The sequence below is a fragment of the Vicia villosa genome, unplaced genomic scaffold (genome assembly GCF_029867415.1).
Source record: "Vicia villosa cultivar HV-30 ecotype Madison, WI unplaced genomic scaffold, Vvil1.0 ctg.000591F_1_1_3, whole genome shotgun sequence".
In the NCBI taxonomy this organism is placed as follows: Eukaryota; Viridiplantae; Streptophyta; class Magnoliopsida; order Fabales; family Fabaceae; genus Vicia; species Vicia villosa.
The window spans coordinates 91,071-109,634 of NW_026705271.1; the positions used below are offsets into that span (position 1 = coordinate 91,071).

Below are 18,564 nucleotides of genomic sequence, written 5' to 3' on the forward strand. Positions count from 1 at the left end.
GGAACTGCACTCAAATCACTCTTTTCTTTCTCTCTACCCTTTAAATCATCACCATTCCCATGCACAAAGGATTCACCTTCCGCTTCATATTTTGGTTTTTCTTCTCCATGCATAGGATCATCCACTCACTATAAGAAAATTGACTTTTTGTGACACTCAAAAAGTGTCACTAAAAGTCAATAATCCGTAGGTAAAAAGCTTGCAGACATTGAGTGACGCCCACCCCTAGCGTCAATTATAAGGGGGTGTAATGCTACGGTATAATAAGTGTCACTATAACTTTTAGCTACGGGTAAATATTTACCTGAATGTCACTATATCATAGGTCACTGTTACAAATATTTCTCTTTTTACCTACAGTTTTAGTTTTAATAGGTGTCACTAGAACTCTGTTAAATAATATTTTTTAATTTACCAAAATATAATAAAATTATAAATTAATTTTTTTTTTATAATTGAAGAATATAATATTAAAATTCAATTACTAAGTAAAAAAATTTACAATATATTTTCTATTATTTCAATTTAAATATAACAAATTAACTTAATATTAAAATTAAACTATTATATCAATTTCAATTAAATTCAAATATTTCAATATAGTAACAAAGAATTTCAACTACATTTTCTTATTTTCTGTTTGAATAAATGACCAAGTAAAATATTCAAGAGGATTCAACAGAAGCACCAGCTTTCATGTATCTACAATTTTGAATGGTCTTGTATCTTCACTTTCATATATTTGAATCTAAATTGTGGTCAATAGGTGACACAAAATCAAACCTCCTTCAGCTATAGCTCGTAAGACCTCGTTAACTTGTGGATCTTCAGAAAACCGCATTTGAAGAACAGAAACCAAATTTCCAAGCAAATTCTCTAATGTTGCAACTCTATTATCTGCATTGGAGCTAGAACTGGCATGCCGGGGAAGCTTGCCAAGACAACGCACTCGTCCTCTCTTTTCAGGTCCTTTAACCTTTGAATAAGCATCATTCTTCCAGCTTGTAGAATCTTTGGTGGCTTGAGAATCATGTGAGCTGCCTTCCTCCTCTACCATATGCTTCTTTAACTCTTCCTACATGCAACACAAGTAACTTTTCAAATGTAACTCAATATTATTTCTCGCAACCTATGCTATCAAAACGACAAATAATAACTCAATAGAAAAAAATGGACATTAGCAGAACTCAATATTATTTCTTCTTTGACTCTCTATTGCAACCTTTCTTAGATCACAACATTTTAAAATCAAATTCTGCATTAAAAGGGGATTTGCAAAATAAGGCAAACGGTTACACATAAAAAAGATCAAAATATTTTATGACAGACAATTTGCATCAAGTGGCCATAATAGCTACTGTAACAACATCATTGAAAGGTCTTGTAGCTGCCAGGAGAGAGTCTTCTTCTATAGTTAGCTAATGTTAAAATACTAATTCATTTATTTTAAGCAATACATCAAAATATATTAAAGAAAGGAAAATTCTTACAATCACATATGCTGCACTTTCAGTCACAATACTTCCATCTTTTCTAGTTCGAGTATCAATGTAAATTTGTGCCCGTGAAGGTTGCACTCCTCCAGCTTTTGTTGTCTAACATTTATAACAATAATATCATTCATCCAGTATGTATTGAGAAATTAATCAAATGTTATTGATAAATACAAACCATTTCATGAATTAGGCTTGGAAGATTCTTGGTTCCCATGCAATGAATGTCCTCATATTTTTTGCGATTCATTTTGTTCATGCCACTGATTTTCTATATCCGGTAAATATGTAAAGTCAACAATAAAATCAACATATGATAAATAATTTTTATGTGAACAAAATATTAATGACATTATATATATATATACCTGTCCGTCCTCAGAACACCAATAATGTACTAAATCACGATACTGAGAAGGATCAACCCTTCTATCGGGAATGTAGCTTGCCATTTCTTCTTCTTTCTTACTACCGTCATATCCCTTTGACTTCAAATGATACTTGAATTGCCTCCACTTAATACTCATATTATCCTTTAGTATTTTCTCTGTTCTCTCAGTGAATTCGGGAACAAAACGAAATTTAGTCTGTCAAAGGAACCATTACCAAATCAATAATTTTGTTAGATATATTGCAAGAAAAGTTAACAATAACTAAAATGAAATCAAACTTATTATTATTTATACAACACCTGAATTAGTTCAAGCATATCAGTAATATTTTCCTTCCCAACCGATAGGATTTCCCAAATGATCTACATCAACTAGTATAAAGTTTCCAGCCGGCATGTCCCATACATCTAGCATATGTGAATAACCTCTTGTTCTTTTTTCACCTAAATCATGTATTAACAAATGTTGTAATTAGTACTTGTATTGAAATCTAGTATATCACAAAATAGATTAAATATTGAGCTTTGCACAGAATTGGGTTTTATACTTACAGTGCGACTCATTATGACTTTCCTCATTTGTGACTTCATTAGAGCTAGTAGTTGATTTCTCTTTTCCTAGTGATTGGTCTTTATGGTGAACAACATTCAACTTTCTCCGTCTCCCCAAAGCACTTGCTGTAATTACGAGATCAAACAATTAGCATAGTTTCCAAAAAATAATCATGAAGACAAAAGGATGAAAAGTAATTCAAAAACTCACATAAATAATATCATTGTGGATGAAAGATGGATTTGTTTTTTTATGTTTCACAATTGGACAAAACCGACTAATTCAAATGTATAATCAAAATCAACTAGTTCGACCTTATCTGTACTATAATTTGAATGAACCGTATTAAATTGAGATAGAACCGTTTTAAATTGAGTGAACTAGTCTAACACCAGCTATATCCTCACCTGCATATCTTAATCTAATGCATTAACTCTTCCAATATTTCCTCACATGTGTTTCATAACTCCTCATTCACCCCACACCATACAGTTAGAGAAGATATACATGCAACAACCACTTGGTTTTGTGCATTCCACTAATTCTGTATGATTTTGGCTTTATCTCTAATAGGTGTGGTTGATCCTAGTTTAATCTAGCCACTCTAACCTACTGCATTTTTATGCTAGTCACACGTGGATGATATCATAGTCACCGAAAGTTCTCGGCTTCACATTCAACGAACTCATCTAAAAACTAAATGCCCACTTTTCTCTATAACAATTAAGGAAATTAGATAGACTAGTTCATATTTACTCAACTCAGTCACCTCTACAGTGAAACTTACTTATCTCGCAAACAAAGTACATCAGCGCCAACATGAATGAAGCTATAGGCATGCCAAATCTAAAGGACAAACTCAAGGTTGTTGGCAAATGCTCTAATCTCTTGGAATTTAAAGGCGATATAAGTATAATATGCTTATTTGATAAATTCAACTCCTACAAATTTTAAAAACTGCAACTGAAATGTTCCCATTTTGCATACATAATGAAATGATTCAATTATCAAAATGTATTGATAACTACAATTGCTTCCGCATAACTTTGTGAGCTACAGCACCATAGTTGAACAATGACTATTGTAAGGGAGCATCTGTCCAAAACAAGGATAACTAGATCCATAAACCATTGATGTCACCATAACTATTTCTAGTTAAACTCAGTTACACTATTTGGCAAGCAGAGAATAAAATACTGCATTACAATTTACTAGCATTAATATTTGATTTATCTCGCAAAGGTGAAGGCTGGAGTTGACTGTGGTCACTCTCTTGACTCCGTCTAGCTCCCCTACCTTGGATTTTCATGTTAAGATATCTAGAAACAATTGATATTACTTTAGTTAGTTAAGATGTCTATTGAACACTAATTACCATATACACTATTTGATACCTTGACTTGCTTTTGAATGATTTATTCTGCTCCTCATCCTCCAACATCTCTCTAGCTGCTTCCAATTTTCTGCGTTTCTTTCTAAGCATATTTTTCTGCATCGTAGATATTTCCATCAAGTAAACATGTAAGTCGGAACAAAGCATACAAGCAATTTTTTGTACCTTCTATATCTCACAAAACAAGTCGATTCGTATGTAGAACAACATTGAGAAACACTTCTTACCTCTCGCTCTCGTTTCCTCTTTTTCTTCAATTTGAAGTCTCCAGCTTTCTGAGAAGAACCATTTTCCTTATCCATAGATGCCTGTTATCAGTTAAATTACTATAATTTGCAATGGAATATAGGGAAGCAGAATTGAAACAAATTACTATAATTGTGCTATATGCTAATATCATCAAATAGTGGCAGGCTGTTGAAACATTATAGCATAACAAATTTACTTTTTACTATCCGTTATTCACAACATTGGTTATCATTTGATGTTCTTCACAACAGCAATACATCCCAAAGGGAGATTCAAACAAATATACAAAAGATGTGAAAACTCACTTAACCATATATATAATATTAATATGCTATAGTCCCGGCCAGTAGCAAAGGACATGTCTGCTACAAAAGTAACCTGAATTGATTGATAATCTTAATTTTCCTCTATTTTGATTCATATTGTCTCTTCAATTGACTGACAATCACTTGAATCAAATCACAAAATGGTCCTTCTGACTCCTATATTCTAAGATAATTATGGACTTATTCTCATTTAGGTTAATCCGAAGTCTTGAATTTAAATACAATCATAAAAATCACATTTTAGACCTACATGTTTTAGAAATTAGTCTCTACATTTAGTAGGGGAGAATATCTAATTTACACCTTAAAAAATGTTCTTGAATATATTCTTTTTCTGTTCTAAGATAGTAATGAGAACAAAATGGTCCTCCTACAATTTAATTTCAAGAACAAACCAACTATTGGTCCTCAAGTATATATAGGATATATGCAGAAAGCATCATGGGAATGAAGTGTTTCAATGAAGCTAAGCTAGCTGATCTCATTAGAGGTATACAGGATGGTGCAGCAAAGGACATGTCTGCTATAATATTAAATCCTTTTACTTAAAATAATATGTTCGACTTCCCCAAAATATATATACACGCCAGCCATAATTAACAAGATCTAGTAAGACAAAAAGGTACTCATAGCTAATGTATAAGTATAACTCTAGATTTGACCAAATGTTTTAGTGCTAACAAATCATGCATGACCGTGCATATTTGCAACCAACCAGTAATACATTACATAGTAAGGTTTCTATTTTGATTCAAAATTCATTCATGCAGTATTTCTATTTTGAAACATATGATTGAGTTCTTTTTCACTAATTCTCTAAATACTTTGATTAACCTACATTCATAGAACTTTGCTATTCTGATAGCTTATGATAGCTTATAGCAAAGACACTTTGTGGATATTTTTACCTCTTATCCCCATATTTAAACTTGATACCAGAATTTCACAGATCTATTTATATTCTAAGCAGGTTACCAAGCATTGTGAGTAAACTTCCTAACAAAAGTATGTTAACAGCTTTTCTCAATCTCAAATAATGAAAGTTTTATACAACATAATAGTTCTCCAAATACATATAACTAAGTTTTATATAAACTACAGAATGAAGATTACATTCTTCTAGCCATTTCACATGGTTTTATCTAAACTCAAGGTATTTTATACATTTCTCTAATCATTTTCCAATTATTGCAAAGCTTTATAACATATACAAAATCAAATTAGTGAAAGACAGAGTGTGTAAGCCTAAAAACTAGTTCAGATTGAGTGTAAAACATAAGAGCCAATCACTGCAAACCTTTATAACATATACAAAATCAAAAGCATCAAAGGAATAAACAAGGAAGAATGAAAGAAAAGGTTACCTCCGGTGGCGCAAGCCGAGGAGAACGATGGTGTGATGTGAATCGAACGGTCGAGATCCGGCGACGCGAGTCTGGTGGTTTGGTTTGAAGCTGGAGGCGTGACTATACTATAATAGTTTCCGGCGAGTTTCTAAGATAATATACTGGATCTGACAAAACAAAAACGAAATCAAACCTAATCTACGTCACTCAGATCTAGCGGTGTAAAGGAAAAGTCGACGAAGAAGAGACCTGAAGAAGAATGAATGGCGGTGGCCAGAGCTGCGGCAGCCGGTTGATTCCAGTCGATTTGATTGATGAATCTTTCCGGCGATGTTAGGTTTACGTTGAAATGAAAATAGAATTGTGAGAACGAGAGAATCCAAAAACACACAAAAACTTTTCTCAAATTTTTTTTATTTTTGAAAATGATTTTTTAGTAAATTTATGGTATACAAATTTGATAGGTGATAAAATTAAAAAAATAATATTATTAAAGTATAATTTAAATTAATTAAATACAAATTTATATATGATAATAATAATAATGACTTTGTCGATAAAATGAAGTTATTATTGTAAGACTAATATTTTGTTTAAAATATATAAAAAATATATTTATTTTTTAAAATAATAATTTTTTAATAAAAAATTATTAATTTATTTTTTGAGACATAAAGTTATTTTTTTAAGATTAATATTTTGTTTAAAATATATCAAAAAATATTATTTTTTATTTTTTGAAAATATTAATTTTTTTAATAAAATATTTGTTAATTAATTTGTTGAGTCATATCCTATTTTATTAAATGGGAAAATGTGACGGACAAATACTACTGTAGGTAAAAGTATGGGAAAATATGATGAACAAATATTACTGTAGGTAAAAGTAACATTTAGTGACAAATATTAAGGTGTCACTAAAAATGAGTGTCACAAGAAGGCATTTTTTTTGTAGTGACTACAAAAAAAACTGCAGTTAGCCAGGTGAAATTCACCCTGCAAAAGCAAAAATCACCTTGCAACGCTGTAATTGCGAGGTGGGCTATTCACCTAGCAAAAACGTTAGTCGCAAATATTTGCAAGAAGATTAACACCCCGCAACTTTGCCAGGTGGTATTCACCCCGCAACATTGCCAGGTATAAAACACCCCGCAAACACGCTTTCCAAGATTTTCAGCGCACTTCGTTCCTTGTGTCAGCTTGGTCAGAGCAGGTAAGTCAGAGAAGTGTTAGGAGACTTGCGGGGTGAACTTAACCTAGCAATATTTGAATATTTAAAAACTTGCAGGGTGAAATTCACCTGGCAAATATTTTAAGATACCATGTAACATACACTACGCAAAACGTAACGCAAATAATAAAAAAAAAATATTTATATTATTCTAAATATTAATTTCAATATTTAAAATAATATAAATATAATAAATAATTTAAAGTCAATACAAATATGTATTTATATTATTCTAAATATTAAAATTAATATTTAGATAATATAAATATAATAAATAATTTAAATTCAAAAAAACTTAAAAATGCAAGTTTATAATTAATTCTAATTATTTAAATTCATACTTAATATAAAGAAATTTATAATTAATCCAAAATATTTAAATTCAAAATAATATTCACTGAGGATCTGGAATGTCCTCGTTATTTTCGTTTACTTCATCATTCTCGTCTACCACTCCCTGGTTACCAACCGCTCGAAATCCACCACCACCATATTGTTGTTGAAACAGTTGTTGCATTTGTTGCATTTGTTGTTGCATTTGTTGTTGTATTTGTTGTTGCACTTGTTGTTGAATTTGTTGTTGTGTAAGCATTATTTGCTCTTGTGAAAGTCTCAATGCTTCCTCCAACTCCGTTTGTTTTTTTCTCAATATTTCATTTTCACGTGCTGCTTCACTCTGAGCTAGTTGTCTAATTGTTTCAGTTATTTCAGGGGTTAATGTTGGAGGACGTGAAGACCCTTCTCCGTCTGCAATTCTCCTAAATAAAGAACACCTATCCCCTTTTTTGTAGTTGGCAGCTAAAGGTCCAGTAGCATAAATTTTTCCATTTTTATTCTTTCCCTTACTTGCTTTCAACCACAAATGTTGATCAATAGCTGGATCAAGAGGATGTCGCCCCCGTCGACCACCTAACTCAGGATGTTTAGCTAAAAGTTCCGCCTTCAATCTTTGGTACTCCGCCTACACATACATAAATAAATTAAATAAAATTAAAATAGTAATAGAAAATAACATTTATGTTCAGTATGCAAAAACAAAAACAATATCTACCAAACTGTCTCAAAATCTAGCATAGACAAAGTACTCTTAAGAATCCTTTAACATATATCTCTTATAATTTTCTTACTACAATCCAGTCTTTGCAAGCAAGAATATACACTAAAGTATTCAAATATTGATCTATGATATTCTAAGAATTTCTCTGATTGATATTGGAATCAGCTCCTCAAATAGTTCAAAGCATTTGTGTACTGAAACAAGGTTACATTGGCGTGAGAAAGCAGTTGTTTATATGATGGAAACAAATGCAGTCTTGTATTTCTCTGATTGTATTTTACACGAAACTGGGAAGCTTATCAAGGTAAGTTTTGCAAAGGATTGGCAATGTCTATGGGAAACAACAAAGTCACTTTGATAAATAAAGGCAAGATAGATGATGGAGACATACCGCATACAAATTGATTGTATATAAAGAAGCAAATTATCAGGCTGTTATATGAAGGGATAAAATGTAATAAATCGCTCAAAGAGGCGAGATGCGTCAAAATCATAATAAAAGCATCACGACACAGGCTAATTGAATTTAAGTAGCATAGAACATTCCTGGAACTGATTACAAACTTAATGCAGAATTCAAAAAATAGTGATACTAATAGTGGAATTTTCATGGATATTCATTTCTATCATGTCTGGTAGCATGTTATAAAGTAGTTGTTTTAGGATCATAAGCATGAATGGGAATTCATTTCTATCATTTTCTATCATTTCTATCATTTTCTACCATTTCTATCATTTCTATCATTTCTATCATTTTCTACCATTTCTATCATTTCTATCATTTTCTACCATTTCTAGTAGTAACATTCCATAACTATATATTCTGTTTAATTCACACACAATGCTACCAAGGTCAAACTAACCAGAGATCTGAATTAACACAAAGATAAGAAATACTAATATCATCTTACTTGAGTATCTCTAGCACGGTCGTCACAATACTCTCCATCTCTTCCCCGATAAGTCCTCTCGTGAAGCTCTTGCATCAATGGAGTTCTTCTCTTAGCCACGGCCTAATACACATAGAACTCCAATAAAAATATAACACAATTAAGAATATAATTTAAAAAAAGTAGTGAGATGAAAATATATTACCATCCGTTCAGCATGATCAGCAATGCTAATGCTTCCGGCTCTATGATTAGCGGCACCCCTTTCTGATGCTCTACGTTGCTTTGCTTTTTCAGATTTTTTCTTAAACTCATCTGTTTTCCAATAAACAAGCATTTCTTTAAAGACATTCTCGCCCATCCAGTGAGGCCTGATCCCTCTTTCTTCATATCCAATTCTGGCACGCCTAAGCATATCTGAAAGTCGTGCTGATGCTCTTTTCCTAAAATTAATCTCAACTAGCTCATCATCTAGTGTGTGCCATACACACTTCTCCTGCAATATTATATTTAACAAAACTGGTACATTATATTATTCAACAAAACTCATATGCTCTTATTCAACAAAACTGGTACATTATATTATATTTACTTAATATTGAGAATTTCAATTGAACATAAATATTTTGTGTTTTAATTTGACATTTATCAAAAGATGTGTGCCATTTGATATGGCCTATTGGTTTTGACTTGATTGCAACACACCAATCACGCTTAGCTCGCTGAATTGAAGGATAGGGCACAAAATAAACTTGCCTGACAAGATGTGCCATGATGAAATGATCATAATGCTTGTACCTTCGGTCCATTTTAATCTCTACGGTGTTATATTTTTTATTTATTTTTGTGCCTCTAGCAGATGGATCATACCAATCACAATAAAACAAGACAACTTTGTTTTCCGAATCCAAATAATTGTATTCCAACTCGTAAATGTGCGTGATAACACCATAGAAGTCGTCTTCACCGCCATCTGTAACTCCTTTTACAAACACGCCACTATTTATGGTTTTCTTTCCTTCTGTCCATTCATCAGTGTGAAATTTATATCCATTTACAAAGTATGTGTGCCATTTGTTTACACGTTTAATAGGGCCTTCAGCCAAGTTTCTCAGATGGAGTAGTTGTGGAGACGATTCGACATTACATGCCAATTGTTGCTTGAACCATGATGGAAAATAAGCATGTATGTCAGTGGTTGTTGCTTGTTCACCGGTGAGTTCATTATGGAAGTTATAATATAACCTATATCGAAACACATTAAAAGTAAGTTAGAAGGTAATAAGTTTAAACCCAATGTGTTCAAAATAAATATTCACTTGGTATACTTACTCAATGTATGGTTTAACTTCAACACAATTAATCAATACATGAACATGAGCAGATTGTAATTCCTTTTCGGTCAACCATTGCACATTCGTCTTTCCAGAACTACGACCAGGAAGACCGAAGACTGATAAGGTGAATTGACTTCTTTCTGGAACATTAACTTCATTCCTTGTGATTCTTGGAATTAGCATCATGTGATTGAAATAATGAGAGCAAAAATGAGATGTTTCCCGATGCAAATAATGTGCACATATTGAACCCTCAACTTTAGCCTTATTTTTCACTGATCTCTTTGAATCACCCATGAATCTTTCAAAAGGATACATCCACCTATATTGAACAGGTCCGCCAAGAAAAGCTTCATATGCAAGATGCACAGGAAGATGTTCCATTGAATCGAAAAAACCGGGTGGAAAAATTTGTTCCAACTTGCATAGAATGAGAGGAATGTCTTGGTCCAACTGCAGCAGGTCATCGACTCTTAAAATTGATGCACAAATATCTCTAAAAAACTGACTAATTTCAGTTAGTGGATTAAGCACTTGTGTTGGCAATGAGCTGAAGGCAATTGGAAGAAATCGTTCCATGAAAACATGACAATCATGACTTTTCATCCCAGTCACCTTCCCAGTGTTGGCGTTAGCACACCTTGCCAAGTTAGAAGCATAACCATCGGGCATTCTCAATTCAGTTAACCATCGACAAACAAGTTTGGCTTCTTGTGGAGTTAGACTATAAGTAGCTTTGGGTTTTAATAGCTTCCCATTTGGTAGAGTCTTCAACTCTAAATCTTTTCGATTACAATACAGTTCCATGTCTTTTCTAGCTTTCTCATTATCTTTTGTCTTGCCTTGGACATCCATCACTGTGTTAAATACATTATCAAAAAAATTCTTCTCTATGTGCATAACATCAAGATTATGTCGCAATAAATTATCCTTCCAATATGGGAGGTCCCAAAAAATACTTCTTTTAGTCCAGTTGTGTTTGTCCCCGTATCCTGGAATTCGGATCGCTTTTCCATTGTCTGTGAATTTTGGTAGATCACGAACCATGTTCCATACATCAACTGATGAAAAACGGGGGGGAGGCGGATCTGTTTCTTTTACACCTTTTCTGAAATCATTCATGTTTTTTCTAAGTATGTGGTTTTTTGGTAGGAACCTACGATGACAGTCAAACCACGAACTTTTTCCTCCTTCATCCAATGTAAACGCCTTTGTTTTATCCATGCAATGAGGACATCCCATTTTACCATGTGTACCCCAACCAGACAACATGGCATATGCAGGAAAATCGTTAATTGTCCACATCAAAGCAGCTCGCATGTTGAAGTTTTGTTTACGAGATATGTCATAAGTACATTCTCCAATCCACAACCTCTTTAAATCATCAATTAAAGGTTGTAAATACACATCAATTCCTGCTCTTGGACTCGACGGCCCGGGAATGAGGCAACTCAAAAACATGTAAGGCTTTGTCATGCACATATCAGGGGGGAGGTTGTAAGGGGTAACAATAACCGGCCAACAAGAATATCCAGTTCCGGACTGTTGGACATATGGAGTAAAACCATCTGAGCACAATCCAAGTCTGATATTTCTAGGTTCTGCAGCAAAATCAGGATGCATCCGATCAAAGTGCTTCCATGCCTCACCATCAGATGGATGTCGCATAGTGCCTGTACTTGTTTTGTTTGTATGATGCCATGTCATTTGACTTGCACTGTGCATTGAAGCAAACAATCTCTGCAACCTTGGTATTATCGGCAGATAAAACATTGATTTCACTGCTATGCGTTTTTTATTACGATCAATGGCTTTAGTGCGAACTGCATACCTTGGACTGTTACAAAACTTACATTCCTCTAACGCTCCATCATTTGTACCAAACTCATTGTCATAGAACAACATGCAACCTCTAATGCAACAATCAATCTTCCTTACTTCTAAACCTAACTTCATAACCAACCTCTTCGCGTCATAATAACTTCTAGGCAAATTTTCTTTCGTAGGAGTCGCATCCAACATCATTTGACAAAAGAATTCCAGACACTGATCAGGAACATTCCAGTTTGACTTCGCAGCCAACAATCTCACACACATAGATAATTTAGAGTCTGACGAACCCTCAAACAATGGCGTGTTTATTTCTTTCAGCAACTCGTAAAAATTTTGAGCTTTCTCATTCGGCAACTCTTCCTCATCACTATCTTGTTGTTCATCGTAGGCCGCGTTCACCCCTAAAGCATCGCCAATCATGTCATCGTGTAGATTAAATTGTTCTTCATATTCCATTCTTGATTGACTACTTGAGCCATATCGAAAATTACTAGTCTCTGGCATATTCATCGGTATTTCTTCCCCATTTGATGTCCAAACCCAATAATTTTCCTTAAATCCCTTTCTCTTCAAATGAGTTTCTACTTCTTTCGGGTCACTTATTATACGTCTACATCCACATTTAAGACACGGACATCTCACTCCTCCCTCTGTCCGACAACATTCTTGATCAAATGCCCATGTAATAAACAATTTAACTCCTTCCTCAAAATGTGGTTTAAGTCCTCGTCTCCCAGCATACATACGATCGTACATCCAACTACGATAGAACTTGTAATTTTCCATGCTGCAAGTTTACAATATCGTATCCATTATAATAATCACAAAACATTTTAATCAATCGACCAAATCGGGAATTTTGGTCAATTAGAGCAAGGCACGAGAGACTATCCATAAATGACATATCCATCAAAAAAAGGAGATGTCAAGTCATTATTGTAAACATTTTTTATATGTTTTTATAAAATTCATTGCATTATAGAAAATAAAGAGTACCAAGAACCCTTTAAAAAATAAGTAGGGTAAGAAAGAAAAGCATGTTTCTAAATGAACTAATCAATGAATTAATCCAGGCTAAGGCATTACAGAGGTTACCAAACACATCATAATTGCGTGAATATGTTAACTTATGGGACTGTATTTGTTGTACTGCAATGGCTATCATAATTCACCTTCCATTACTGCTATCAGAGAAAAATTAACTTCATGCAGTTAAGGTTGCAATGCATTCATATAAGTGGGGTATCAGGGACCAAATTCAAAGCTTACATGCAAGAATATAACTACAAATAAATCAAACAATGGGTAGAAATCCTCAAAACATAACTACTAATAAATGACTAAACTATGTCGATCAAACAACACACAGTATAAAACACCATATTTTAGTCCAGAGCAACCTTATTTAAACAACTAGAAAAATCCATTTCATAAGAAACATTAAAAATCATCAAACATCAATAAACAAAAACAAAACACAAACCTTTTTAGACAAGTTATGAACTTCTGCTGCTCCACTTCTCGGTATCTATACCAAGAGCTATCTGGTCTCTTCACAAACAAAGTTGAAGAACATAATCAAAGAGTAGTTAAGCAACTAGAAGTGAAAAGCTGCCTGAAAAAACCAAAGCAATAAATCTTGCGTTAATCATATACTCCGAGACTTCATTCTTTTCAAACAAGACAAGATAAAGCGCTATAACAAAATAAAAAATCAAATTCAGAAATTTATGAGATTTTCAACCTTTGGAATTAGTGTTATAAATGCATTATTAGCACCACGTGTTATCTAGGAATTCTAGCCATTCATTACCATGGAATTCTACAATTCATGAATCCTTGAAAATCCACTTTAATTACTTGACAAAATTCTTTAATAAAGCTAGCTGCAGCTTTGGTTTAACCTCAAAAAACTAAAAAAAAAACTACAGGATACAATTATAATAAGACAATTCGAACAAATTCAAAGTTGCCCTCAAAACCAAGAAAACTAGTAAACCAGCAACAGAAAAATGATCAACTTCAGATGAAAAGTGTAGTATACGTCCTTTAAACTCATTACAATATGTAATTGTCCACTGATAGCCATCAACATTTCAAACCCAATTTTAGTCATAAATAAACTGTTTTTTTCATGAGAAAATGCTTTGTGATAAACTTAACTAGAACACAAATAATCACTAAAAAGAAGAATAGACATGAGGAAATAGACACTAGGAGGCATTTTTGTAGCACAGTCCAATAGTAAAAGGTGAAGGAAAACTCAAATGACCTCATCTGCAGATTTATAGTTGTAACCTAATGTAGTAAAGGTACAACTATTACAAATTACAGGAAATAAATCTGATTCAGAAGAGAAACCAAATAAAAATTGAAGAGAAACCGAATAACTGATTCAGAAGAACTGATAAAATGAAACCCTATAAAGAATTTCAATACATAATGTTAATAATAATACCTTGCTTATTTTCCCATCAACTTCAATTGAATTGGAGAACTTCTTTAAAAGCTCTGTTAATGCTTGAACCAGAAATGTGATTAGAAAACCCTAAAATAGATGAGTTCAAATAAGTGAAATCAAACAAACCCTAAAATTAAGTGCAGTAACTTACATTAATTTGTGTATTGAATTGAAATTGAGAAGTTGTTGTTGAGCAGTGACTGAGAAGTTGTTGTTGAGAATTTGTGTATTGCTTTGAAATTGAGAAGTTGTTGTTGTTGAGAGAGTGACTGAGAAAAATGGAAGAAAGTGGTGTTGGGGTGAGGACGGCGGTGTTGTTTTGGTGAGGACGGCGGTGCTGTTGAGGTGAGGACGGCGGTGCTGTTGAGGTGAAGGCGCGGTGCTGGGGGAATGTGGAAATTTTTTGGGTGAAGAGTGAGTGTGGGAAACGAAAATGAAAATGTATTATTGAAAAACTTTTGCGAGGTGATAAACTTCCAGTAAATATTTTTAACGCTGACACTTGCGGCGTGCTAATAACCCCACAACCTACCATCATTAATTTCTATATTTATTTCCCCCCAATTTTATTAGAAAACTTGCGTAGTGCAATTCACCCCGCAACTTATGTGTCCGACAGTTACATTGTGTCATCATTAAATGCCAGTTTTATTTTTTTTCAATTTTTTTTAAAAAAACTTGCGGAGTGGAAGTTATCCCGCAACACTTAAAGGCCTAGAAAGTTGCGGGGTGTTTTGCACTACAGAACTTTTGTGTCAGTAAAATCCCAAAAAGTCACCTGCCACCCTGACTTTTTAATAAATGTAATATTTGATTTTTTAATAATTTTTTTAAAACATTGTTGCGAGGTGATTAACACCCTGCAACTCTTTTTCCCAAAATTTCAAACTTCCCTCCCTCCGTTGCGAGATGGAAATACACTTATATATATATATTTTTACAAAACTGGTTTGAGAGGTGGTTTGCACCCCGCAACTGCAATAATTTGCAAGGTGTATGTCACCTGGCAACCTCACCCAGCTAATCAGCAATTTTCTTGTAGTGATCTGTCATGAAGGGTTGTAGGATCTCATCTGGAAACTCAGGAGGATTCAAAACTCCCCTTTCAAAATTCAACTCGAACATTTTCCTTTGGTAAATAAATGCTTCTTTGTAAAACCCCCAGAATTTCTTCTCTTGTTGCATATGCTTGAATATGACACTCCTAACAAAGGCTTCATCACCTCCAACAAACTTCTCCTCCTCCAACCGTTCTCTTTTATCCGCTTCCTCTTTGTAAAATCTTTTAACAGAATCCAAGTCTATGACTCCTTGATTGATCAAAACCTCATCATCATCATCCTCAGCATACACCCCACTTTCAATACATAAGTCACTGATAAGAGAAGCAAACAACAACCTATCTGTCTCCTTCTTCTTAAAAGCACAATCAATTATCTCATCATATATAATCTTCCCCACATTAATACTATGCCCTTCAAGAATACAATGCAGCAACAGCAATCTATCTCTATCAACATTTTCAAAATCCGAATTCGGCAAAAGCCTAGCGCAAATAAATTGGTACCAAACTTTAGGTACCGGCTTCAAAGCATCCCATGAGACCTTCCAAATATTTTCACCTTTCTCCTTTTTCCAATTAGTACCCTCTACAGTTAGGGTTTTCATTATAGAACAAAGATTCTCTTCAGAGACAGCATTCTTTAAATCTTGATACTCGTCTACTATATCATCATCATCACATTCAGGATTGTTGATGAGTCCATAGTGAAAGTTGATGTGTTTTGGCGTAAAATACACAGGAAAGCCTCTTACAAAAACAAAGTTTTGTGTACGATCAAGAATGCATGAGTAAAATACTTGAACTATTGAGGTGTAGAGATTATCATCAGCTGAGTGTTTGACAAAGGTTATCCAGTTATGTTTGTCAATGGTTGATGCCAACTCCACTGGAAGACCGTAGTAGGGTTGGTGATGGATAATAGGGAAGCCTTTGTCTGGATGAAACTCTCTGTGTTGGATTACATCGTGGAGTTTATTTAGGGTTTCTTGAGTTATGAATCTTGGAAAAGTGTAGCCTTCAGAAAACATGTTGAAATAGAAAAGATGAAGAAAGAAAGTAGTTGTTTGGTTTCAATGAAAGAATGTGAATGGTTTAGTTTCTGTGTTTGGAAATATATATATAGGATCCCAATAAAGCTTGGCCTACAAGTAAGTTCCTCTTAAATCTTCTCCTCCGATAAAAATCAAATCTTAATTTTTATCAAAAAAAAACAAATCAAATCTTAACGTTTGATATAGTTTTCTCTCTCATTAACTTCGATGCCATGTCACCTACATTCAAGGAGTATATTATAACGAATCTCATAATTATGTTTTAATCAATTTTTATTGACTTTATAATTTTATCTTACATGATGCTACTTCAATAAGTCTTTCAACTTACTAATTTTTGGGTATTTTTATACGCATTATTATACAATGTTAAATATTAATTAAATAGATATTTTTACTTTTTTACTTATCAACTAAGTCAACCTTTAATTTTATCTAATATTTTAAAGTAAATCATCTTATTTATATGTTACTATATCTTTTATTGAAATTTTTACTGTCCTACCATCTTTTTAAAAAACAAATACAAAACTACTCCTCAATCCACCTATATATATATATATATATATATATATATATATATATATATATATATATATATATATATATATATATATATATATATATATATATATATATATATATATATATATATATATATATATCATGGTTTCAAAAATATTTTGTTATTGATAAAGAGGCTCTGCCCATTCAATAGATAGAAGTGTGCAAAATGAAATGGTTCCGTCCATTCATTTGGTGGATGTGTATAAATTAAAGAGATTTCGCTCATTGCTATGGCAGGAGCTTCTAAAACGTTTTTATTTTTTATTTATTTTTAAAATAATTAAAATGTAATTATAATTAAAATAATAAAAGTGTATTTAATTTATAAATGAAATTGTAATAATAATATAAATAAAATATTAATTATATCAATATTTATTAATCTATTAAATGAAAAAATTATAATAAACTGTGGATTTTGACCTGATCGTGTTAACTGTTGGTGGGTTTCAAATAAAGAGGCTCTGTCCATTATAACGAATGCTTCTTAAACTTATTTAATTTTATTTTAATTATAATTAAAATAAAATATATATCTTAATTAATTTAAATTTATTATAATTATTTTTAATTATTTGTTTGTCTATATTAATATTTATATAATAAAAATACTTAAAATGTATTTAATTGATAAATAAAATAATAATAATAATAATAATAATTCAAATAAATTATTAATTAAAGAGAGTGTGAGTATGATCGGAATGAGTTTATGGAATTTTGTATAGTTGAGTGATAGTATTTATATGAAAGACTAAGAGTGTGAGTTTAATGAGTTATTTGTGAGAAGATTAAGGGTCCGTTTGTTTTGGCTTTTTTTAAAAATGATTTTTATAGTGTTACTAAATTTTGTGCAAAAAATTTTAACAAAGAAATTTTTTATAAAAGCTTCAAATAAAAATTTTGTTTGAATAGTTATTCTTAAAATGTGATTTTAGGTATTTCATCTAATTATGGGGAAAAAATTTGGATGTCAAAATTTCAAAAAATCACTTAATTTTGATGCTATTTCAAATAGATTTTCTTAAAAATCATTTTTGAAATACAACTTTTTGAAAAAATTATAATTTTGACTAAGTTTTGGTCTTCAATTATGTATGTTTATGTTATAGGATGTCAAATTAAGTGTTTCATTTTAGAAAAACGAATATGAAAAAACTTGTAATATTTTAAAAAACGATTTTAGAAAATCTATTTTCAAAAATATAAAAAAAAAAATCCATTTTTTTAAAGCTGAAACAAACTGACCCTAATATTGCATGGATGCTTTGAATTTTATACGTGAGATTCCCTGCATACATACTATATGACATACCCAGTTT

At 32.3% G+C, this 18,564-nt stretch overlaps 1 protein-coding gene across 3 annotated transcripts; it reads right to left on the reverse strand.

Moving 5' to 3' along the window:
- Window positions 1–612: 612 nt before the first annotated feature.
- LOC131629685 (uncharacterized) lies at window positions 613–6,174 on the reverse strand. Of its 3 annotated transcripts, XM_058900463.1 has the most exons (11): window positions 6,001–6,174; window positions 5,770–5,918; window positions 4,058–4,138; window positions 3,832–3,926; window positions 3,643–3,756; window positions 2,437–2,562; window positions 2,185–2,328; window positions 1,862–2,080; window positions 1,672–1,764; window positions 1,491–1,595; window positions 613–1,075 (listed from the first exon to the last, which is right to left on the reverse strand). In XM_058900463.1, exons 7-11 carry the CDS (start codon window positions 2,200–2,202, stop codon window positions 749–751), a joined length of 762 nt encoding a protein of 253 aa, XP_058756446.1. In that variant the 5' UTR covers window positions 2,203–2,328; window positions 2,437–2,562; window positions 3,643–3,756; window positions 3,832–3,926; window positions 4,058–4,138; window positions 5,770–5,918; window positions 6,001–6,174; the 3' UTR covers window positions 613–748. The 3 variants fall into 3 exon arrangements, with proteins under 3 accessions (XP_058756446.1, XP_058756447.1, XP_058756448.1); XM_058900464.1 differs by lacking the exon at window positions 3,643–3,756; XM_058900465.1 differs by lacking the exons at window positions 3,643–3,756; window positions 3,832–3,926; window positions 4,058–4,138.
- Window positions 6,175–18,564: the final 12,390 nt, after the last annotated feature.

What these genes read in the sequence shown, in the direction of transcription:
- LOC131629685 (XM_058900465.1), bottom strand. An exon ending in GGTGTTCTGAGGACGGACAG is followed by an intron (nt 1,765 to 1,861) that starts GTATATATATAT and finishes TACCGGATATAG; the next exon opens with AAAATCAGTGGCATGAACAA. An exon ending in AAAGTGCAGCATATGTGATT is followed by an intron (nt 1,076 to 1,490) that starts GTAAGAATTTTC and finishes TGTTGCATGTAG; the next exon opens with GAAGAGTTAAAGAAGCATAT.